Below are 23,297 nucleotides of genomic sequence, written 5' to 3'. Positions count from 1 at the left end.
CACACACACACACACACACACACACACACACACACACACACACACACACACACACACACACACACACACACACACACACACACAGAGCGAGAGAGACGAGGAGTACATGTGTTAACACATACAAACATACACTACCGAGGACACACACTAGCTGATACACTCACCATATTGAATACTGAACTCACAGGCATTGTCTGGCTGCCGTGTAGCGCACTGATAGCTGCCTGAGCTTCAGCGTGAGAGGAATACTTTACGAACGCACAACCTGAGAGAGAGAAGCAGAGAGAGAGACAGGGCAGAGAGGGAGAGAGAGACACACAGAGAGAGATAAACCGAGGAAAACAGAGAGAGTGAGGAGAGAGAGAGAAAAGGCAATCAGTCAGACAGTCTGTCACTATCCACATAATTTAAACCCTCTTCCATAAGGAGTTGACTGATGAAGCCCAACGATAATTATTTCACTTACAGTACTATCGATAAAACTCAGTGATGAATCTGAATGATCAAGCTCAGTGATTATTGGGCGTCCCCATCGTTCCCATTCAACTCAGACAGAGTTCCCTGATGAGGCTTATTGATGAATGTGAATGATAAAGCGTACAGTATTCATTGGGCTTAGATGCAATGAAGCATATTGATTAGTGTAAGCCCGCTGATGAACAACATGAAGTAAAGCAATGAAGCGGCACTGACCAACCTAATGAGGTTTACCACTAAAGCCTGCCAATGAAGAGCACTGATGAAGGGTGTAAGGTGAAGTTGCCCCTAGACGCTGATCTTGGGTCAGTTTAGTATTTCCTTGGTGCATTGGTACCGCTTGCCGTGTGGTAACAGAGAGAACTGTCTATGACTTGGGTGGCTTGAGGCTTTGACATTTTTAGTGCCTTCATCTAACACCGCCTGGTATAGAGGTCCTGGATGGCAGGGAGCTCGGCCCCAGTGATGTACTGGGCCATACGTAGTAACGTCTGTAGCGTCTTGCGGTTGGATGCCAAGCATGTGCCATACCAGGTGGTGATGCAGCCAGTGAAAATGCTCTCAATGGTGCAGCTGTAAACCTTTTTGAGGATTTGAGGGCCTATGCAAAAATCTTTTCAGCCTCCTGAGGGGGAAGAGGTGTTGTCGTGCCCCAACACGGCTGTGTTGGCGTGTGTGGACCATGATATATCCTTAGTGTCACAAGTTACGGATTCAATTGAATATAAGAAACAACTGCAGCTATCACAAACAGTGTTGTCGATCAGAGTCTTAAAAACAGGCAAGGACACTAACTCCCCTAACTTTAATATCTTTTGAAGCATGTTCGAGGATGAAGGGGCATTATGGGAAAAATATTGTTTCCCCATCTCAGTTCTAGCCTTAGGTACCGACAAGGACAGCAGCGACTGTGAACGAAGACTGTATTGAGTGACTGATCTGGTCAATAAGGAACAGAGATACAAAAGGAGTTGTCCCATCAGTGCTTTGTAACAGTGCTTCAGCCTCCTGTTGGAGTGAAAAGTCCATTGCACAGTGATGTGTAAGTGATCTAGCATTTGTAATAAATCTTAAAACACCATGTTCCCGGAGTTTGTAAGGTATTTGCTGAGGCCTGCATAGACAATATCACCATAATCCAGTCTCTGGTGATTTGAACAAGATCCTTTCTGACTTACATTGAAAAGTGAGATTTGTTCCTAAAATATAATCCCAATTTCAAATTCAGTTTCTGAGTAAAATTATTAATGTGCTGTTTAGAATTCAGCTTTTCATCTAACCAAATCACAAGATGTTGTAGGTGGTGACCCTATCAATTTGCTGGCCTTTTATAGTTCAAATCTGCAAGTGACTCCATCTGTTTACTTTCAGGGAAGAGAAAACCATACATTTTTTTGCCTTGCATTAAGCACAAGTTTCAATTCGAATAGCTGCCTTTTTTCGTGGTATCCAATTGTTAGTAGTTAATATATTGTCTCATCGCTACAACTCCTGCGATGCAGTGCCTCAGACCACTGCGCCTCCCGGGAGGCCGAATAGCTGCCTTTTGAATAACATCAAAAGCCAACTGTAAGTCTTGAAAAGTCTTCTCAATTTTAGATGCTCTAGAATAAATAATTGTGTCACCGGCATACAGATGGGGATTTGCAGGGTCAACAGACTTCCCTATGTCATGTATATACAGTGTAAAAAGGATCGCACCTAAAATTGAGCCCTGGGGAACTCCTTTTGTAAGCCTTCGAAACTCAGATTTCATACCCTTCTGTGCTACATACTGTGTTCTGTTAGAAAGGTCGTTTTGGAACCAATCCACTGCATCAACACTTAAACCAACCTGTTCTGGCACCACACTGTCAGGTCTCTGATCTCCACCCTATAGGCTGTCTCATCATCATCTGCGATCCGTTCTGCCACCGTCATGTCGTCAGCAAACTTAATGATGCTTCTGCAGTCATGCGTGGCAATGCAGTCGTGGGTGAACAGGGAGTACAGGAAGGGACTAAGCATGCACCCCTGAAGGCCCCCCGTGTTGACGGTCAGTGTGGCAGATGTGTTGTTGCCTCCCCTCACAAACTGGGGGCGGTCCGTCAGGAAGTCCAGGATCCATTTATAGAGGGAGGTGTTCAGTCTCAGGGTCCTTAGCTTAGTAATGAGCTTGGAGGACACAATGGTGTTGAACGCTGAGCTCCAGTCAATGAACAACATTCTCACATAGGTATTCATCTTGTCCAGCTGAGAGATGGCAGTGTGGAGTGCAATAGAGACGGCATCATCTGTGGATCTGTTGGGTCTGTATGCAAATTGGAGTGGGTCCAGGATGTCTGGGATGATGGTGTTGATGTGAGCCATGACCAGCCTTTCAAAGCATTTCCTGGCTACAGATGTGAGTGCTACGGGTAATAGTTGTTTAAACAGGTTACCTATGGTGGTCTGCTCGAAACATGTAGGTATTGAACATTTCAGTGAAGACACTTGCCAGCTGGTCAGCATATGCTTTGAGTACGCGTCTGGCCCTGCACCCTTGTGAATGTTAACCTGTTTAAAGGTCTTACTCACGGTTCAGTGTTACTTGCCTTGAAGCAAGCATAGAAGGCCTTTAGCTCATCTGGAAGGCTCGCGTCACTGGGCAGCTCATGGCTTTGTTTCCCTTTGTAATCTAAGATAGTTTGCAAACCCTGCCACGTCCGACGAGCGTCAGAGCCGGCTTAGTGGGATTCGATCTCAATCCTGCATTGATGCATTGCCTGTTTGATGGCTCATCGGAGGTCGTAGCGAGATTTCTTATAAGCGTCCAGATTAGCGCCTCACTCCTTGAAAGTGGCAACTCTGGTTGGGATATGTATGTACGGTCACTGTGGGGACGATGTCGTCAATGCACTTATAAATGAAGCCGGTGACTGATGTGGTAAACTGCTCAATGCAATCGGATGAGTCCCAGAACATATTCCATTCCTTGCCAGCAAAACGGCCCTGTAGTTTAGCATCTGCTTCATCGGACCACTTCCGTATTGAGCGCATCACTGGTGAGGGAGAGCTTTGTATGCGTTTCTGTGTGTGGGGTAAAGGTAATCTAGAGTTTTGTCTCCTCTAGTTGCACAGGTGATATGCTGGTAGAAATGACGTAAGACGGATATCAGTTTCCCTGCATCAAAATCACTGGCCATTAGGAGTAACACCTCTGGATGACCATTTTCTTGTTTGCTTATGACCCTATACAGCTCGATGAGTGCAGTCTTAGTGGCAACATTGGTTTGTGGTGGTAAATAGACAGCTACGAAAAATATAGATGAAAATGTCCTTGGTAAATAGTATGGTCTACATGAGGTATTCTAACTCAGGCAAGCAGAACCTCAAGATTTCCTTGTTATTAGAGATTGGACACCATCTGTTGTAAAAAAAAAATACAAATAAAAAAGAGACACACACATCTCCCTCCTTGAGCTTACCCGACCGAGGCTGTCGTTTGATTCTTCCGATGCATAGAAAAGCCAGCTGAGTGTACTAAACATTAGGAACACCTGCTATTTCCATGTCGTAGACTGACCAGATGAATCCAGGTGAAAGCTATGCTCTCTCATTAATGTCACCTGTTAAATCCACTTCAATCAGTGTAGATGAAGGGGAGGAGACAGGTTAAATAAGGTTTTTTAAGCCTTGAGACAATTGAGACATGGATTGTGTATGTGTACCAGTCAGCCATTGAATGAGCAAGACAAAACATTTAAGTGCCTTTGAACGGGGTATGGTAGTACCGGTTTATGTGTGTCAAAAACTGCAACGCTGCAGGGTTTTTCACACTTAACAGTTTCCTGTGTGTATCAAGAATGTTCCACCACCAGAGGACATCCAGCCAACTTGACACAAACGTGGGAAGCATTGGAGTCAACATGGGCCAGCATCCCTGTGGAACGCTTTTGACACCTTGTAGAGTCCATGCCCTGACGAATTGAGGCTGTTCTGGGGGAAAAGGGGGGGTGCAACACAATATTAGGAAGGTGTTCCTCATTTTTACCGACACTCAGTGCATATTATCCATGTCCTTGCTCAGCCATGACTCCGAGAAAAATAGGATATTACAGTTCTTACATGTCCTGTTGATAGGATCGTCTCGAACGGAGCTTGTGCAGTTTGTTTTCCAGGAGGGTAGACACGGTTTATTTACTCGCCAACGTAGTTTCGTCAGGATGCCTGAACGTCGGCCTCTCTTACGCCGTCTCTTCCTTTTCCGAATCTCTGGGATTAGGGCCTTGTCCGGGGTGAGCAGTATGTCCTGGGTTGCCGAATCACTAAGGTAGAAATCTTCATCCAAATCGAGGTTAGTGATTGCTGTTCTGATGTCCAGAAGCTCTCTTCGGTCATAGGAAACGATGACAGATCAGACCACTAAATAGCAGAATTGGTCAGCGCCATTCTTGAGGGAGGGGAATCTGATCCTAGATCTGTACCTAGGGGAAACTTCACCCCGGATCCTGATGAAGAGTATGGTGACGCTTCCTAAAAGGTCATTGTTAGCCAGGCATAGGCTAAATGCCAAATAACATAAATCCCGGAAATGAAAGCACGCTAAAGTGTGATGATAGAATACAATGCATCTGGCTATTGTTAGGTCAAGGTGACAATGATTTAATTGCTTAAATCCCAACTCAAATAAATACAAATAAATAAAGACATGTTTGAAATGTCCTTAATGCTATGGTGTGATGATGAACATTACATAGCTGTGGTGGTGGTGGAACCACACACACTGACCTTTGCTGTTTCCATCAGGACCTCTAAGGATGGTGCACTCTTCAATGCTGCCAAACGACTCAAAGAGACGTCGCACATCATCTTCGGACTGCTGCTTGTTGAGCATTCCCACAAATAGTTTTCTGTCTTCTGAAACAAAGAGGAACTGGTCATGAACAGGTATGTGTGTGCACACGTGGGTGTGCACTTGTGACGAGTGTGTGTGTGTGTGTGTGTGTCTGTGAATGTTTTCAAGTGTATCGAGTTTTCAGTGTGCAAGGCTGAGAGCGTGTGTGTTTGTGTGTGTGTTTAGGGTCTGCTTCACCCTCTGCCTTTGCCTGACAGGCTGTCCTTGCAGAGTCAACAAGACTAATCTCAGCTCTGGCCTTGCACAAGGGGGAATGTTTACAAGTGTGGCTCGGAGATCAGGGATGGAGGACACACACATTGACTGCCAAAGTCTTCACAGTTCCCATGGGATGGCACCAGTAATCGTTCCATCTCTCAGAGGGAAACAATGCTTAACACAACACACTAACATATTCATTTTGAGATTAAATCAATAGGAACCAATACGTCTTTGACTCTCTAGGGCGGGGGACGTTTGAAGTGATGCAATGTTTACAGACCAAGTCTATAGGACCATAAAGAGGTATTTGACTAGAGAATGTCCATCGAACCAACTATATGGTGAGGCCGTTCTGGGGAGAGTTTCACTGTTTCCCTGACACTCCTGGATTAAAAACTATGCTCATTGGAGAATCTCCATTTAAATCCTGTTTTAGTCCAGGACTAGATTTCGGGCGATTTCACACCAAATTGGTTTGGAGCGGTTTTTCCCAACTTTGGCACGTTTTCCCTTTTTAGTTTGGTTAGTTTGGACTGGTGTGCACACTCTAAACAATGCACTGAGGTTCACTCAAAAAGGGTGGTCTCAGTCTGATTCCATTTGTGTGGTTGTGCGGTTCGCTGCAGATGAGAATGCAGTCCAGACCAAACACAGGAAAATAACAAGAGGTATTATTGGTTGTTTGACTATGAACATTTGATCCACACAGTACCATAACTTGATCTCTTTGAAACATTGTAAATCGCAGCGCATTTATGAGCGCATCCGATGCAGTTTAGGGGAGACGGGCCACTGAAAGTAGCCCATTTTAAGGTGCAGTTAGAGAGGCGCTGTTTCCTCCCGCGTGTTGTTGGAAGACCCAGAAAAGGAAGTAACATGAAGTTTGGGACATACATTTGTATTTTTTGATAATCATAGATGGATTGAATGTGAAGATTTCTCTCCAATAAACAAATGACTTGCATTTAACATGTGGTTTTGTTCAGGCATTTTAGTTCGTTTGACATTTGGCAATGTGAAACCGGCTGGACCGAATGAAAAAAAAAAAAATACAAATGTAACAAATAATCAAACTCTGATTTGAACTATTGCTCAGGACTATGTGTGAAAACGCCCTTAACCTGTGTCCAGGAAACTAGTCATGATACCTCCATTTCAAATAAGCTAAAATGCCTGAATGTGTTTTCAGGGCCTAATCAGTCCCTGGTTTGAGGGGAAGAATATAAACCAGCAGTGGTGCGAGGCCCGGATTTGAGGAAGAGGGATTTAGAGAAAGAGGGGATGATAGAGAAAGAGAAAAATAAGGTGGAGAAGAGAGAGGGAGAGAGAGACGTGGGAAATTGGGGATTGAGGGAGGTAAAGGAAGAGAGAGGGTGAGGGAGAAAGGTAAGAATCCTTCTCTAGCCCTCCCACCAATTGTTTCTCTCTCCACTCCACAGCTCCATCAATCACAGTTAGAGAGGACCGGAATAAACAGGGAGGAAGTCATGCAATCCCTCAGTAACTCTCTCTCTCTACCTCTTCTTCTCTCCTCTCTTTCTGTCCTTCTTCCCCTCACATGCTCTCTACTTGTCTCTCTCTTTCTTTCTCTCCTGCTCCCTCTCCTGCCTCCTCCCCCCATTCTCCACCTTTATCTCTCTCACACGATATGATTTTTTCCTCATTGCATGCTCTGCTTCTTTTCCTCCTCTCTCTCTCTCTCTCTCTCTCTCTCTCTCTCTCTCTCTCTCTCTCTCTCTCTCTCTCTCTCTCTCTCTCTCTCTCTCTCTCTCTCTCTCTCTCTCTCGCTGATGCTATTCAAAACTTGCTTATGCTTAATTCCCAACTAAATTGGTGTTGGACAGAGAGCGTTTATTTGAAGAGAGTTGAGCAATACAAAGAGAGAGTGTGACCAATGTTTATGTAACACATTACAAATGTTTGAGAACCCTGTGGGGGCTGGCTGGGATTCTGTCAGTTCCCGTCTAGGTAGGGCCATTAAGCGTGACATGTTGGGAGTGTGACTGTGTGTGTGTGTGTGTGTGTGTGTGTGTGTGTGTGTGTGTGTGTGTGTGTGTGTGTGTGTGTGTGTGTGTGTGTGTGTGTGTGTGTGTGTGTGTGTGTGTGTGTGTGTGTGTGTGTGTGTGTGTGTAAGAGAGGGGAGAGGGGTAATGGTGACACTGATGTGGGACGGCAGCCAAGTTTAAAGAAGTGGAGCACTACCTCCTCGACTCTCGCTGTCCGCAGGCTTCACCTGGATAGGCCTGTTCATCTGGAGAGAGAGAGAGAAGAGGGATAGGGAAAGATGTTAGGTTTGCTTACTCCACATCAAGTAGTTACACACCATTTACTAAATGTTGATGACCAGTTTGGCAAATAAGTAACACGTCTTGTAAATGTGTTTTGTATAATGTAATTGCGTAGGGTGGGAGAGAAGGACTTGAGATTTGATAGTACAGGTGCAGTAATTTAGAGAGGGAGATGAAAAAGGATGGCGAGAAAAGGGAGAGGCTTCGTTCTTACATGTTTGGCAGTGTGATGTTGTTGTGCAGGCTCTGTTTAAGTACATTGCAGTTCACCAGCCCCTATATACTGTAGATACATCATTTTGAATTGGTCTGGCTATGTCCGTCTGTCCATATATCTGCCCGTCTGTCTGTTTAAATGCTCTAGACACCCAGGTTTTCTATAAGGCCTTGTCACCCTGCATGTGAGCCTTCTTTAGCTCTCGCTGGCCAGCCTAGACACTCCTCCTTCCATTCCCCCTCGTTCCTTTACACTCCTCCTTCCATTCCCCCTCGTTCCTTTACACTCCTCCTTCCATTCTTCCACTGCCTTTCTGTCAACCCTGGCTGCTTTCCCAATGCTCTCAGTCTCAGTAATACACGCCACAAAACGCTCGCTGCCAATCAATGTTTTAATATGCCAATCGCCACGCTGCCAGGAGGGAAGGGAGAGGGGGGTGAGCAGGAACGACGTGCCACAGAGGGGAAAGAGAGAGAGCGAAGGGTGTACGTGTGTGGATGCGCGCATGTTGGTGCGCTTGTTTGTGTCTGTGTGTGTGTTGTCGGGTAGTGTACGAAAGGGTGTATGCGTCACGGTTCTTACATTCTCCCAATTTGTTGCAATTACAATGCACAGACTAACCAAAACAAAAACACTGTTGAGTGATACACCGTAATGATTTAAATTCATGGTTAGAAGACTGGCCAACACTCTGGATTAGATGGAGCTCAATAAAGCCATGTTTGGCTCTAACGTTAACGACCTGTAAACACAGTAAACAACAAGAGGTTGACAATATTAGGGGAACAATTTCGTATATTACTGTATTTTTTACCATCTCTTCCTCAGTGTAAAAAGTCCAGGCCTGCTAAATCTCTCCATGCACAATAACACTCCTTCGTCTAAGACTCAATCACCCTTTCCCCTTCTCTCTCTCCTTTCCTCCCTCTTTCATCGCCTTGCTAATGTTTTTAATGTACTTTGATGCATTATTTATATCACCCTGGCTGTTGATATCGAAAGAGAGAGAGGGAAAGCGAGAAGGAGGTGCGGAGAGAACGATAGAGGGAAAGAGTGGTGGAGAGACCGAAAGACAGAGAGAGAGAGAGAGAGAGAGAGAGAGAGAGAGAGAGAGAGAGAGAGAGAAAAGGGAGATAAAGAGTGAGGATAAAAAAAACATGGGACTAAAAGAAGACAGCTGGATGGAAGCATTGAGCAACATTAAACATCATTTAGAACAGCCTACAACTATCTAGCCCACATTCTCCATTATACACTTCCCTCAGAGAGAAAATACCATCTCCAGCTCAATTTCACAAAAAGGAGCACCATTAAAACGCACACACGCACACACTCGCATGCATGCACACACACACAGGCACACACACACACACCCTTTGCACATCCACCCACGGTGTCTTAGTGAGAAACAGACGTTGTGCGGTTTGCATGTGAGTTGAGAATTCTCTGCTTCATTCACATTTGCACACACACACACACACACACACACACACACACACACACACACACACACACACACACACACACACACACACACACACACACACACACACACACACACGCACACGCACACGCACACACACATCAAAAAACACCTTTCTGGGAGCATGCTTCTTCTCCTACTAGCAGAGGCACTCACACACACAGAGCTCAGCCCATTGTTGCTCCAGTGATGACAGTCCACTCCTGCAGCTCTTTTTGTGTGGCCTTTGAGAACATGATATACAGCCACCTTCAAAATTATTGGCACCCTTGATAAAGATGAGCAAAAAAAGACTGTATAAAATAAAGAATACAGATACTGAGCCATATTGTATGCAATTTAATGAAAAAAAATATGATTTTATACAAATACAATTTCTCAAAGAAAGAGATGTTGTTTAAAGGTCCAATGCAGCTGTTTTTATCTCAATATCAAATATTTTCTGGATAGCAATTAAGTACCTTACTGTGATTGTTTTCAATTAAAATGGTCAAAAATAAACAAAAATAGCTCCTTAGCAAAGAGCAATTTCTCAAGTGAATTTTTGCTAGGACTGTGTGGGAGTGGCCTGAGTGAGTTTACCACTGTTCCAGTGGTTTTAACCGTCTTAATTATTGCCCTAATAGTGGTAAGTGGAATAGATTATTATTATTATTATATATTTTTTTACCCATTGTTGAATTTATGAAGGTCAACCACCATTCATCTCTTTTCGTTTGTGAGTTCTTTGCCTTTCCTCAAGGTGATGGATGTAATTGCGTGTTACCTCATTTTTTATATATCCCAGTGAAACAGGACACCTTGAATAGCCACAATACAGTTCCTTAAGCTGAATGAACATACAAAAGTTGAATGTTAATGCAGATTTGACTTTGTTTGATTTTATTTATAAGAATCTTTAGGGGTGCCAATAATTTCGACATCTAACCTTTTTGAGATTTTTTTTTATGACTCTTTCTTTGAATAATTGTATTAGTGTAACATAATTTCATTTTCAGTATTTGTATTAGTCATTTAATAAAGATTAGTCTTTTTTGCTCATCTTTATTAAGGGTGCCAATAATTTTGGAGGTTAACTCCAAACACCTGAACACACAAGCAAACCGCACGCATGCACACACACACACACGGCAGGTAGCCTGGCGCTTAGAGAATTGGGCTAGTAACCGAAAAGTCGCTGGTTAGAATAGCTGAGCTTACAAGGTTAAAATCTGTCAATTTTTTTATTTTTTATTTTTTAAATGAACCTTTATTTAACCAGGCAGGCCAGTAGAGAACAAGTTCTCATTTACAACTGTGACCTGGCCAAGCAAAGCAGTGTGACACAAACAACACAGAGTTGCACATGGAATAAACAAACGTACAGTCAATAACACAATAGAAAAGTCTATATACAGTGTGTGCAAATAAAGTAAGAATAGGGAAGTAAGGCAATAAATTGGTCATAGTGGCGAAATAATTACAATTTAGGAATTAAACACTGGAGTGAAAGATGTGCAGAAGATTAATGTGCAAGAAGAGATACTGGGGTGCAAAGGAGCAAAATAAAAAAATAAAAAAACAATATGGGGATGAGGTAGTTGGGTGTGCTATTTACAGATTGGATGTGTACAGGTAAAGTAAGCTGCTCTGACAGCCGATGCTTAAAGGTAGTAAGGGAGATGAGTCTCCAGCTTCAGTGATTTTTGCAATTCGTTCCAGTCATTGGCAGCAGAGAACTGGAAGAAAAGGCGGCCAAATGAGGAGTTGGCTTTGGGGGTGACCAGTGAAATATACCCGCTGGAATGCGTGCTACAGGTGGGTGCTGCTATGGTGACCAGTGATCTGAGATAAGGCGGGGTTTTACCTAGCAAAGACTTATAGATGAACTGGAGCCAGTGGGTTTGACGACGAATATGAAGCGAGGGCCAGCCAACGAGAGCATACAGGTCGCAGTGTTGAGTAGTATATGGGGCTTTGGTGACAAAACGGATGGCGCTGTGATAGACTGCATCACATTTTTTGATAGAGTGTTGGAGGCTATTTTGTAAATGACATTGCCCGAAGTCAAGGATAGGTAGGATAGTCAGTTTTACGAGGGTATGTTTGGCAGCATGAGTGAAGGATGCTTTTTTTGCTAAATAGGAAGCCAATTCTAGATTTAATTTTGGATTGGAGATACGTAATGTGAGTCTGGAAGGAGAGTTTACAGTCTCACCAGGATACCTGGGCCAGGTCGATTAGAAAGGCCTGCTCAAGTGTTTTAGGGAGCGTTTGACCGCAGACCCATTACGCACGCAGGCATTGAGGCAGTGATCACTGAGATCCTGTTTGAAGACAGCAGTTTGAAGACAGCAGAGGTGTATTTAGAGGGCATGTTGATCAGGATGATATCTATGAGGGTGCCCGTGTTTACGGATTTGGGGTTGTACCTGGTAGGTTCCATGATAATTTGTGTGAGATCGAGGGCATCTAGCTTAGATTGTAGGAAGGCTGGTAGGAAATTAGGCTTGTAGGAAATTATATATTATATGTCGAGTTAACTTGTCGAGTTAAGCATATCCCAGTTTAGGTCACCTAACAGTACAAACTGAAGATAAATGGGGGGCAATTAATTCACATATGGTGTCCAGGGCACAGATGGGGGCTGATGGGGGTCTATAACAAGCAGCAACAGTGAGAGACTTATTTCCGGAAAGGTGAATTTTTAAAAGTAGAAGCTGTTTAGGCACAGCTCTTGATAGCATGACAGAACTCTGCAAGGCTGTCTCTGCAGTAGATTGCAACTCCACACCCCTTGGCAGTTCTATCTTGGCGGAAAATGTTGTAGTTGGGAATGGAAATGTCAGAATTTTTGGTGGCCTTTGGTGGCCTAAGCCAGGATTCAGACACGGCTATGACATGGGGATTGGCGGAGTGTGCTAAAGCAGTGAAAAAAACTAACTCAGGGAGGCTTCTGATGTTAACATATATGAAACCAAGGCTTTTACGGTTTCAGAAGTCAAGAAAGGATAGTGCCTGGGGAATAGGAGTGGAACTTGGGGTTACAGGGCCTGGGTTAACCTCTACATCACCAGATGAACAGAGAAGGAGTAGGATAAGGGTACGGCTAAAGGCTATTAGAACTGGTTGTATAGTGTGTTGGGGACAAAGAATAAAAGGAGCAGATTTCTGGGCGTGGTAGAATAGATTCAATGTATAATGTACAGACAAAGATATGGTAGGATGTGAGTACAGTGGAGGTAAACCTATGCGTTGAGCGTTGATGAGAGAGGTTTAGTCTCTGGAGGCATCAGTTAACCTAGGTGAGGTCTCCACGTGTGTGGGGTGGGACGAAATATCTATCTAAGGCATTTTGAGTGGGACTGAGAGCTCTACAGTGAAATAAAACAATAAAAACTAGCTAAGACAGCAGTAAACAAAGCCCATTGACATTAGAGAGAGGCATAAAGCAATCACAGGTGTTGATCAGGAGAGCTAAGACAACAACAGGTGATGAATGGGCAGAGTGGGTCAGTTAGGTACATACAGGACCTGAGTTTGAGGCTGGGGCCGACAGGTTGACAAAATGAGGTACTGTGTTATTGAAACAGTCCAGGGGGCATCAGCTGTGTAGCCGAGTGATCATAGGGTCAAAAGAGCAGCAATAGGTGAGTCAGGGTGCTATTTGGTATTCATTACTACGCTAGGCGGGCAGGGGACACAGCGTTCAGAAAATCTAGCGGGTCGGGGCTAGTAGATGGTTCTTCGGCAATATCGTAACAGAATAGCCTGTTGAGACCACATCGGGCGATCACATCGGCAGTCCAGTCGTGATGGATCGGCGGGGCTCCGTGTCGATAATAAAGTGTCCAGGCCTGTTTGGCGAAGGAGGTATTGTTGCCCTAGAATTAGCTGGTTTATGGGCCTAGCTTGAGGCTAGCTCAAGGCTAGCTGGTGCTTGCTTCGGGGCAGAGGTGCTAGCTAACAGTAGCCACTCGTTTGCAGCTAGCTGTCTGTGATGATCCAGAGTAATGATCGGGTGTAATGATCCAGAGCGGCAGGAATCCGGTGATATGGTGGAGAGAAGCAGTCCGATATGCTCTTGGTTGATATCACGCTGTGCAGACTGGCAGGTGATTGTCCGAGCTAAGGCTGGCTGATGCCGGGGGGAAAAGGGCGAGGACTGCTAGCTGTGGCTAACAAAGACTAGTAGCTAATTAGTTGGCTAGCTCCTGATGGAAGTTCCAGTTATAAGAAATAAAAATAGCAGATCCATACCACATTGGGTGAGGCGGGTTGCAGGAAAGTATATTTAGTTTGTAGATAGAAAGTGAGATTAAGATATATACGAAAAATACCTGCTATTTACATGGGATAAGACATGGGATAAGACATGGGATAAGACAAAGACAGATATACAAGTCCTACTGCGTTGCCATCTTGGTTAAGATGTGCCATTGAGCAAGGTACGTAACCAAAATGTGCTCCATACTACTATGGCTGACCCTGTAAAACAACACATTTCCCTGCACCTATCCGGTGTATTTGACAATAAAACATTTAAACATACAGTGCCTTGCAAAAGTATTTATCCCCCTTGGCGTTTCTCCTATTTTGTTGCATTACAACCTGTCATTTTGTTGCATTACAACCTGATTTTTATTTGGATTTCATGTAATGGGCATGCACAAAACAGTTCAAATTTTTGTGACAGTTTTGTGTCGCGCCTGCAGGGTTGAAATATGGTTTCTCTCTTTGTTTACGGAGGCTGCTATCCTCAGAAAATAGCATCGTTTGCTTTCGCCGAAAAGCCTTTTTGAAATCTGACATGTTGGCTGGATTCACAACAAGTGTAGCTTTAATTTGCTGTTTTACATGTGTGATTTAATGCAAGTTTGATTTTTATAGTAATTGTTTTGAATATGGCGCTCTGCATTTCCCCTGGCTTTTGGCCAGGTGGGACGCTAGTGAGGTTAATCAGAGAGGCAACAAAGAGACCAAAGATAACCTTGAAGGAGCTGCAAAGCTCCACAGCGGAGATTAGAGTATCTGTCCATCGGACCACTTTAAGCCATTCACTCTACAGAGTCGGGCTTTACGGAAGAGTGGCCAGAAAAAAGCCATTGCTTAAATAAGCAATGACATTTGGTATTTGCCAAAAGGCATGTGGGAGACTCCCCAAACATATGGACGAAGATACGCTGGTCAGATGAGACTAAAATTGAGCTTTTTGGCCATCAAGGAAAAAGCTATGTCTCGTGCAAACCCAACACCTATCATCACCCTGAGAACACCATCCCCACAGTGAAGCATGGTGGTGGCAGCATCAAGCTGTGGGGATGTTTTTCATCGGCAGGGACTGAAAACTGGTCAGAATTGAAGTAATGATGGATGGCACTAAATACAGGGAAATTCTTGAGGGAAACCTATTTCAGTCTTCCAGAGATTTGAGACTGAGATGGAGGTTCACCTCCTAGCTGGACAATGACCCTAAGCATACTGCTAAAGCAACACTCGAGTGGTTTAAGGGGACACATTTCAATTTCTTGGAATGGCCTAGTCAAAGCCCAGACCTCAATCCAATTGAGAATCTGTGGTATGATTTAAAGATTGCTGTACACAAGTGGAACCCAACAAAGTTGATGGAGCTTGATGCACGCTCAAGTTTTCAGATTTTTTTCTTATTTCTTGTTTGTTTCACAATAAATAATAGTTTGCATCTTCAAAGTGGTAGGCATGTTGTGTAAATCAAATGATACAGCCCCCCCCCCCCAAAAAAAAATATATATTTTTATTCCAGGTTGTAAGGCAACAAAATAGGAAAAATGCCAAGGGGGCTGAATACTGTATATATAAAACACACACATACACACACTGTCTGCTGCTGCCCTCCATTATGTAATCCAATTACACCACTCTGCCTCATTCACTGCTGCCATAGATTCACTGCTAAATAGAAACGCAGGGGTTAGTCATTTCTACATTGACTTGGATTTTTATGGGAACACACACACACACACACACACACACACACACACACACACACACACACACACACACACACAACACACACACACACACACACACACACACACACACACACACACACACACACACACACACACACACGCACACACCTACTTTTTCATCATAGCAGTAAGAAAAAAGTGAATCACATTTATGAGAAAGTCTGACACCGGAGGGGAGGTCATTTCATTATTAAAACGAGAGAGCACTGCTGGAAATTCTTACAGTGAGAAAGAGACTTACTTACTTTCATAGTCCTTCTTCAGATTGTAGCAGTAGTCTTTTGCTACCGTATTCAATTTACCTGGTGTTTACTTAGACATTGCATAATGTTATGACATTACTATTACTAATAGCTTACTTTTGGTTTCTTCTGTATTCATTGAAAGAAGTAGCACTTAAGTACCTTTTGATGCTTTAACATAACATACAATTGTATTGGCCATCAAACGAAACGTGTATTTTTGTTGTCTGTTGTTTAATCCCCACAGATACCACACGCACTGTGGTGGCAATAGTTAATTTGATTTATCCATTTTAAAACTTTACCAGAAAGTATAAATTATTACTGTTGTTTTCTAACTACCATCTGTGATGGGACTGTAAAGTAAATTGTTACCAATCCTTGCTTCCTCTCCCACCCCTCATCACGGTGGTCAGACAGGGCCAGTCATATTCTTTCACATCTCGTAAATATGGGAGAGGAGAGACAAATTCTCCAAGAATGTAATGGCCTTACCTACTTTTTTGGCCATGGATTGTGTAGCGAGTCAGTCATGGGGGAGGAAGCAAAACAAATACTGCATTAAAAAAACATCTTGATAAATGATGAATTTGCACAGTCAGTCTATGCTTCTCTGGTCGTTTCCTTGCAGCCAGCCAACTACTCAAACTCTGATATGGTCGTACACTGCTTCACTAATGAGGAGTCATGCATTTCAGGTTACATGTCCACACACACACACACACATACACACATACATACATACATACATACATACAGTGGGGCAAAAAAGTATTTAGTCAGCCACCAATTGTGCAAGTTCTCCCACTTAAAAAGATGAGGCCTGTAATTTTCATCATAGGTACACTTCAACTATGACAGACAAAATTAGAGAAAAAAATCCAGAAAATCACATTGTAGGATTTTTAATGAATTCATTTGCAAATTATGGTTGAAAATAAGTATTTGGTCCATATCAAAAGTTTATCTCAATTTTTATTTTTATTTTTTTTATTTCACCTTTATTTAACCAGGTAGGCTAGTTGAGAACAAGTTCTCATTTGCAACTGCGACCTGGCCAAGATAAAGCATAGCAGTGTGAACAGACAACACAGAGTTACACATGGAGTAAACAATTTACATTTACATTACATTTAAGTCATTTATCAGACGCTCTTATCCAGAGCGACTTACAAATTGGTGTATTCACCTTATGACATCCAGTGGAACATCCACTTTACAATAGTGCATCTAAATATTTTAAGGGGGGTGAGAAGGATTACTTTATCCTATCCTAGGTATTCCTTAAAGAGGTGGGGTTTCAGGTGTCTCCGGAAGGTGGTGATTGACTCCGCTGTCCTGGCGTCGTGAGGGAGTTTGTTCCACCATTGGGGAGCCAGAGCAGCGAACAGTTTTGACTGGGCTGAGCGGGAACTGTACTTCCTCAGTGGTAGGGAGGCGAGCAGGCCAGAGGTGGATGAACGCAGTGCCCTTGTTTGGGTGTAGGGCCTGATCAGAGCCTGGAGGTACTGAGGTGCCGTTCCCCTCACAGCTCTGTAGGCAAGCACCATGGTCTTGTAGCGGATGCGAGCTTCAACTGGAAGCCAGTGGAGAGAGCGGAGGAGCGGGGTGACGTGAGAGAACTTGGGAAGGTTGAACACCAGACGGGCTGCGGCGTTCTGAATGAGTTGTAGGGGTTTAATGGCACAGGCAGGGAGCCCAGCCAACAGCGAGTTGCAGTAATCCAGACGGGAGATGACAAGTGCCTGGATTAGGACCTGCGCCGCTTCCTGTGTGAGGCAGGGTCGTACTCTGCGGATGTTGTAGAGCATGAACCTACAGGAACGGGCCACCGCACCACCAACAATTAGCAAGTCAATAACACAGTAGAAAAAAATGATACTAATCAATACTTTGTTATATACCCTTTGTTGGCAATGACAGAGTCAAATGTTTTCTGTAAGTCTTCACAAGGTTTTCACACACTGTTGCTGTTATTTTGGCCCATTCCTCCATGCAGATCTCCTCTAGAGCAGTGATGTTTTGGGGCTGTTGCTGGGCAACACGGACTTTCAACTCCCTCCAAAGCTTTTCTATGGGGTTGAGATCTGGAGACTGGCTAGGCCACTCCAGGACCTTGAAATGCTTCTTACTAAGCCACTCCTTCGTTGCCCGGGCGGTGTGTTTGGGATCATTGTCATGCTGAAAGACCCAGCCACGTTTCATCTACAATGCCCTTGCTGATGGAAGGAGGTTTTCACTCAAAATCTCACGATACATGGCCCCATTCATTCTTTCCTTTACACGGATCAGTCGTGCTGGTCCCTTTGCAGAAAAACAGCCCCAAAGCATGATTTCCACCCCCATGCTTCACAGTAGGTATGGTGTTCTTTGGATGCAACTCAGCATTCTATGTCCTCCAAACACGACGAGTTGAGTTTTTACCAAAAAGTTATATTTTGGTTTCATCTGACCATATGACATTCTCCCAATCTTCTACAATTTTGTTTCTGGTGTCCTTTGACACCTCTTTGGTCTTGGCCATAGTGGAGTTTGGAGTGTGACTGTTTGAGGTTGTGGACAGGTGTCTTTTATACTGATAAGTTCAAACAGATGCCATTAATACAGGTAACGAGTGGAGGACAGAGGAGCCTCTTAAAGAAGAAGTTACAGGTCTGTGAGAGCCAGAAATCTTGCTTGTTTGTTGGTGACCAAATACTTATTTTCCACCATATCTCTCATCCTGTTAATATGTCTGCTCCCTTTCTCTTCAAGTTGCAGTTTGTTGAAAGTTTAAGCATCTATAAACAATTTACAGGGGACTATTCAAATAACGTGTGGCTGAACAAAAACATGCAGTCAACAGTTTGGACACACCTAGTCATTCCAGGGTTTTTCAACATTTTTACTATTTTATATATTGAAGAATAATAGTGAAGATAACAAAACTGAAATAACACAGATGGAACTTCATTTATCCTTCAAACACATTTGAAATGCAACCAGCATCATATTACAGCTAGATAATAATAGAATGTGGAGATGTGTCGTTTGGATGAGAATAACTCTACAACGCACACACACACAAGCGCGCGCACACTCACGCACACACACACACCCCACGCACACACACAGATTGCTATAAAATTAGACATACAGTATGCCGGCAATCAACAGCCTCTGTAACATTTTCATGGGGATTCTCATAATATATGCTATTTAGCTGACACTTTTATCCAAAGTGACTTGCAGTCATCCTTGCAGACGGATGTTTTGTAATATTACAAGGTAAAACGATTATTTTTGTAATTGTAATTTTTTTGATCAACGATCTACACAAAATACAATGTAATGTCAAAGTGGAATAGAACTATTAACATTTGTCAAACATTGATGATAAATGAAACACTAATATATCTTGATTGCATATGTATTCAACCCCCTGAGTCAATGTGTGTTTGAATCAACCTTGGTAGAGATGTCACGGTTTTCTAATGGTGAAGGAGAGTCGGACCAAACTGCAGCGTGTATACTGCGATCCATGTTTAATCACACAACGTAACACGAATCCAAAACACAAACTCTACAAAACAATAAACGTAGTGAAAACCGAAACAGCCTTAACTGGTGCAAACTAACACAGACTAAGGACATCAAGACACTAAGGACAATCACCCACGACAAACTCAAAGAATATGGCTGCCTAAATATGGTTCCCAATCAGAGACAACGATATGCACCTGCCTCTGATTGAGAACCACTCCAGACAGCCATAGACTTTGCTAGATAACCCCACTAGCTACAATCCCAAATACATACACACCAAAACAAAACACACCACAATACAAAAACTCCATGCCACACCCTGGCCTGACCCAATACACGAAGAAAAACACAAAATACCTAGACCAGGGCGTGACAGAACCCCCCCTAAGGTGCGGACTCCCGAACGCACCTCAAAACAATAGGGAGGGTCCGGGTGGGCGTCTGTCCATGGTGGCGGCTCCGGCGCGGGACGTGGAACCCACTCAGTCAATGTCTTAGTCCCCTCTCCTCGCGTCCCTGGATAGATCACCCTCGCCACCGACCATGGCCTAGTAGTCCTCACCCAGAACCCCACTGGACTGAGGAGCAGATCGGGACTGAAGGACAGCTCGGGACTGAAGGACAGCTCGGGACTGAGGGGAAGCTCGGGAGTGAGAGAAAGCTCGGGAGTGAGAGAAAGCTCGGGAGTGAGAGAAAGCTCGGGAGTGAGAGAAAGCTCGGGAGTGAGAGGAAGCTCGGGAGTGAGACGAAGCTCGGGAGTGAGAGAAAGCTCGGGAGTGAGAGGAAGCTCGGGAGTGAGAGGAAGCTCAGGCAGGTTGATGGATCTACCAGATCCTGGCTTGCTGGTGGTTCTGGCAGATCCTGGCTGACTGGCGGATCCTGGCTGACTAGCAGATCTGGCAGGTCCTGGCTGACTGGCGGATCCTGGCTGACTGGCGGATCCTGGCTGACTAGCAGATCTGGCGGATCCTGGCTGACTGGCGGATCCTGGCTGACTGGCGGATCCTGGCTGACTGGCGGATCCTGGCTGACTGGCGGATCCTAGCCGACTGGCAGATCCTAGCCGACTGGCAGATCCTAGCCGACTGGCAGATCCTAGCCGACTGGCAGATCCTAGCCGACTGGCAGATCCTGGCCGACGGGCACTTCTGGCGGATCCTGGCTGACTGGCACTTCTGGCGGCTCCGGCGCGGGACGTGGAACCCACTCAGTCAATGTCTTAGTCCCCTCTCCTCGCGTCCCTGGATAGACCACCCTCGCCGCCGACCATGGCCTAGTAGTCCTCACCCAGAACCCCACTGGACTGAGGAGCAGATCGGGACTGAAGGACAGCTCGGGACTGAAGGACAGCTCGGGACTGAGGGGAAGCTCGGGAATGAGAGAAAGCTTGGGAGTGAGAGAAAGCTCGGGAGTGAGAGAACTCGGGAGCGAGAGGAAGCTCAGGAGTGAGAGAACTCGGGAGTGAGAGGAAGCTCAGGAGTGAGAGGAAGCTCAGGCAGGTTGATGGATCTACCAGATCCTGGCTTGCTGGTGGTTCCGGCGGATCCTGGCTGACTAGCAGATCTGGCAGATCCTGGCTGACTGGCGGATCCTGGCTGACTGGCGGATCCTGGCCGACTGGCAGATCCTGGCCGACGGGCACTTCTGGCGGATCCTGGCTGACTAGCAGATCTGGCAGATCCTGGCTGACTGGCGGATCCTGGCTGACTGCCGGATCCTGGCTGACTGGCGGATCCTGGCTGACTGGCGGATCCTGGCCGACGGGCACTTCTGGCGGATCCTGGCGGATCCTGGCAGACTGGTGGACATCAGTCCACTAAGGACATCAAGACACTAAGGACAATCACCCACGACAAACTCAAAGAATATGGCTGCCTAAATATGGTTCCCAATCAGAGACAACGATAAGCACCTGCCTCTGATTGAGAACCACTCCAGACAGCCATAGACTTTGCTAGATAACCCCACTAGCTACAATCCCAAATACATACACACCAAAACCCCAAGACAAAACACACCACAATACGAAAACTCCATGCCACACCCTGGCCTGACCCAATACATGAAGAAAAACACAAAATACTTAGACCAGGGCGTGACAAGAGATTACAGCTGTGAGTTTTTCTGGGTAAGTCTCAAAGAGCTTTGCAAACCTGGTTTGTACAATGTCTGCACATTATAAAAAAAAAAAAATATTCTTCAAGCTCTGTCAAGTTGGTTGTTGATCATTGCTCGATTTTCAAGCCAATTTACACTACCATTCAAAAGTTTGGGGTCACTTAGAAAAGTCCTTGTTTTTGAAAGAAAAGCTAATTTTTTAAACATTCAAATAACATCAAAAGTGTCTAGTTTGAGAAACAGACGCCGCACAAGTCCTCAACTGGCAGCTTCATTAAATAGTACTTGCAAAACACCAGTCTCAACATCAACAGTGATGAGGCGACTCCGGGATACTGGCCTTCTAGAAAGAGTTCCTCTGTCTAGTGTCTGTTCTTTTGCCCATCTTAATCTTTTTCTTTTTTGGCCAGTTTGAGATATGGCTTTTTCTTTGCAACTCTGCCTGCTACAATATTAATTTACAACATTAACAATGTCTACACTGTATTTCTGATCAATTTGATGTTATTTAAATGGACAAAAAAAGTGATTTTCTTTCAAAAACAAGAACTTTTCTAAGTGACCCCGAAGTCAAAACTGTAACTAGGAGTCTGGAGGACAAAGAAATGCACACCTGTTTAGGCGAGGTGCTGGCTAACGGAGCAGAACACTTGAAAAAGAAAAGGAGAGCAGCACACTCTAGGAGCTCAGCTGCAATAATGTAATAACCTAATAACCAATGTTTCGACATATAAGATGTCTTCATCAGGGTATAATGACAAACACTGCGCGTCACTAGTTTCTATAGTATCAAAGGACACACACAGGGGTCTGTAATCATGGTCGGGTGTGGTTTGATATCATTGGTTCATTTACAGATATAAATATAACATAGAAAATCATGAATGATAGCATGCGATCATAGATACAATTTGGCGACATAGGCCTACAAACATTTACAATGAATAGCAAAATCACAATATCCACAAGAATGGCTTCAGATCAAAGTCTATGTTGAGACCGAAGGGAGCAAGGGTCTTTAAATTAAAGATCCAGGCAGCCTCTTACTACAGGGAGGTGTGCTTTTCCTCCACCCTAACCACTTTTGACCCCAACCTTTCCCATTCCCCTCCAACTCACAAGCAGGTAATACGCTTGACCTCATCTTTACTAGAGGCTGCTCACCTACTAATCTCACTGCAACCCCCCTCTAGGTCTCTGATCACTACATTGTTTCCTTTTCCTCCAACCCTAACCACTCAGCCCCTACCCAGATGGTCATGCGCCGTTGCAATCTTCTCTCTCTCTCTCTCTCTCTCTCTCTCTCTCTCTCTCTCTCTCTCTCTCTCTCTCTCTCTCTCTCTCTCTCTCTACTCTCTCCTCTATCCTATCCTATCTCCTATCCTGCCTTCTCTTCCTCAGTATCCGCTGCTAAAGCCATTTTCTACCACTAAATATCAAGCTTCAGCCTCTAACCCCCTAGGAAACTATTTTTTACCTTCTCCTCCCTCCTTAATCCTCCCTCCTCCCGCTCTGTGGACGACTTTGTCAACCACTTTGAAAAAAAGGTTGCTGACATCCGTTACTCATTCACTCAGCCTATTGGTTCCACTGGTCTCACTCACATGGAACTACCATGTGACCTTGACCTCTTTCTCCCCTCTCTCTTCAGATGACATCCTGCGACGAGTGAGTTCTGGCCGCCGATAACCTGCCCGCTCGACCCCATCCCGTCCTCCCTTCTCCAGAACATCTCTGGAGACCTACTCCTATTCCTTACTTCCCTCATCAACTCATCCCTGACCACTGGCTGTGCCCCCTCGACTTCAAAATGGCCCGAGTTGCTCCCTTCCTCAAGAAACCAACACTCGACTCATCTGACGTCAAAACCTATAGTCCTG

General features: G+C 44.6%; 1 protein-coding gene across 13 annotated transcripts in view; it reads right to left on the bottom strand.

Annotated features, from left to right (window-relative positions):
- Positions 1-23,297, bottom strand: part of celf4 (CUGBP, Elav-like family member 4) — a 117,077-nt gene that overhangs the window by 18,833 nt on the left and 74,947 nt on the right. For 5 of the 13 annotated variants that reach the window (XM_035778188.2, XM_035778189.2, XM_035778180.2 and 2 more), the window contains exons 3-5: positions 7,757-7,805; positions 5,227-5,355; positions 165-265 (exon numbers count right to left, since the gene is read on the bottom strand). In XM_035778188.2, coding sequence (XP_035634081.1) covers positions 165-265; positions 5,227-5,355; positions 7,757-7,805 — 279 coding nt within the window. The remainder of the gene's footprint in view (positions 1-164; positions 266-5,226; positions 5,356-7,756; positions 7,806-23,297) is intronic. The other 8 variants (XM_052527050.1, XM_035778184.2, XM_052527047.1 and 5 more) reach the window with 3 other exon arrangements.

This window comes from Oncorhynchus keta, chromosome 10 (assembly GCF_023373465.1).
Source record: "Oncorhynchus keta strain PuntledgeMale-10-30-2019 chromosome 10, Oket_V2, whole genome shotgun sequence".
In the NCBI taxonomy this organism is placed as follows: Eukaryota; Metazoa; Chordata; class Actinopteri; order Salmoniformes; family Salmonidae; genus Oncorhynchus; species Oncorhynchus keta.
The sequence above is the reverse complement of the archived record's forward strand: the minus strand, read 5'-3'. Positions and strand labels throughout refer to the sequence as shown.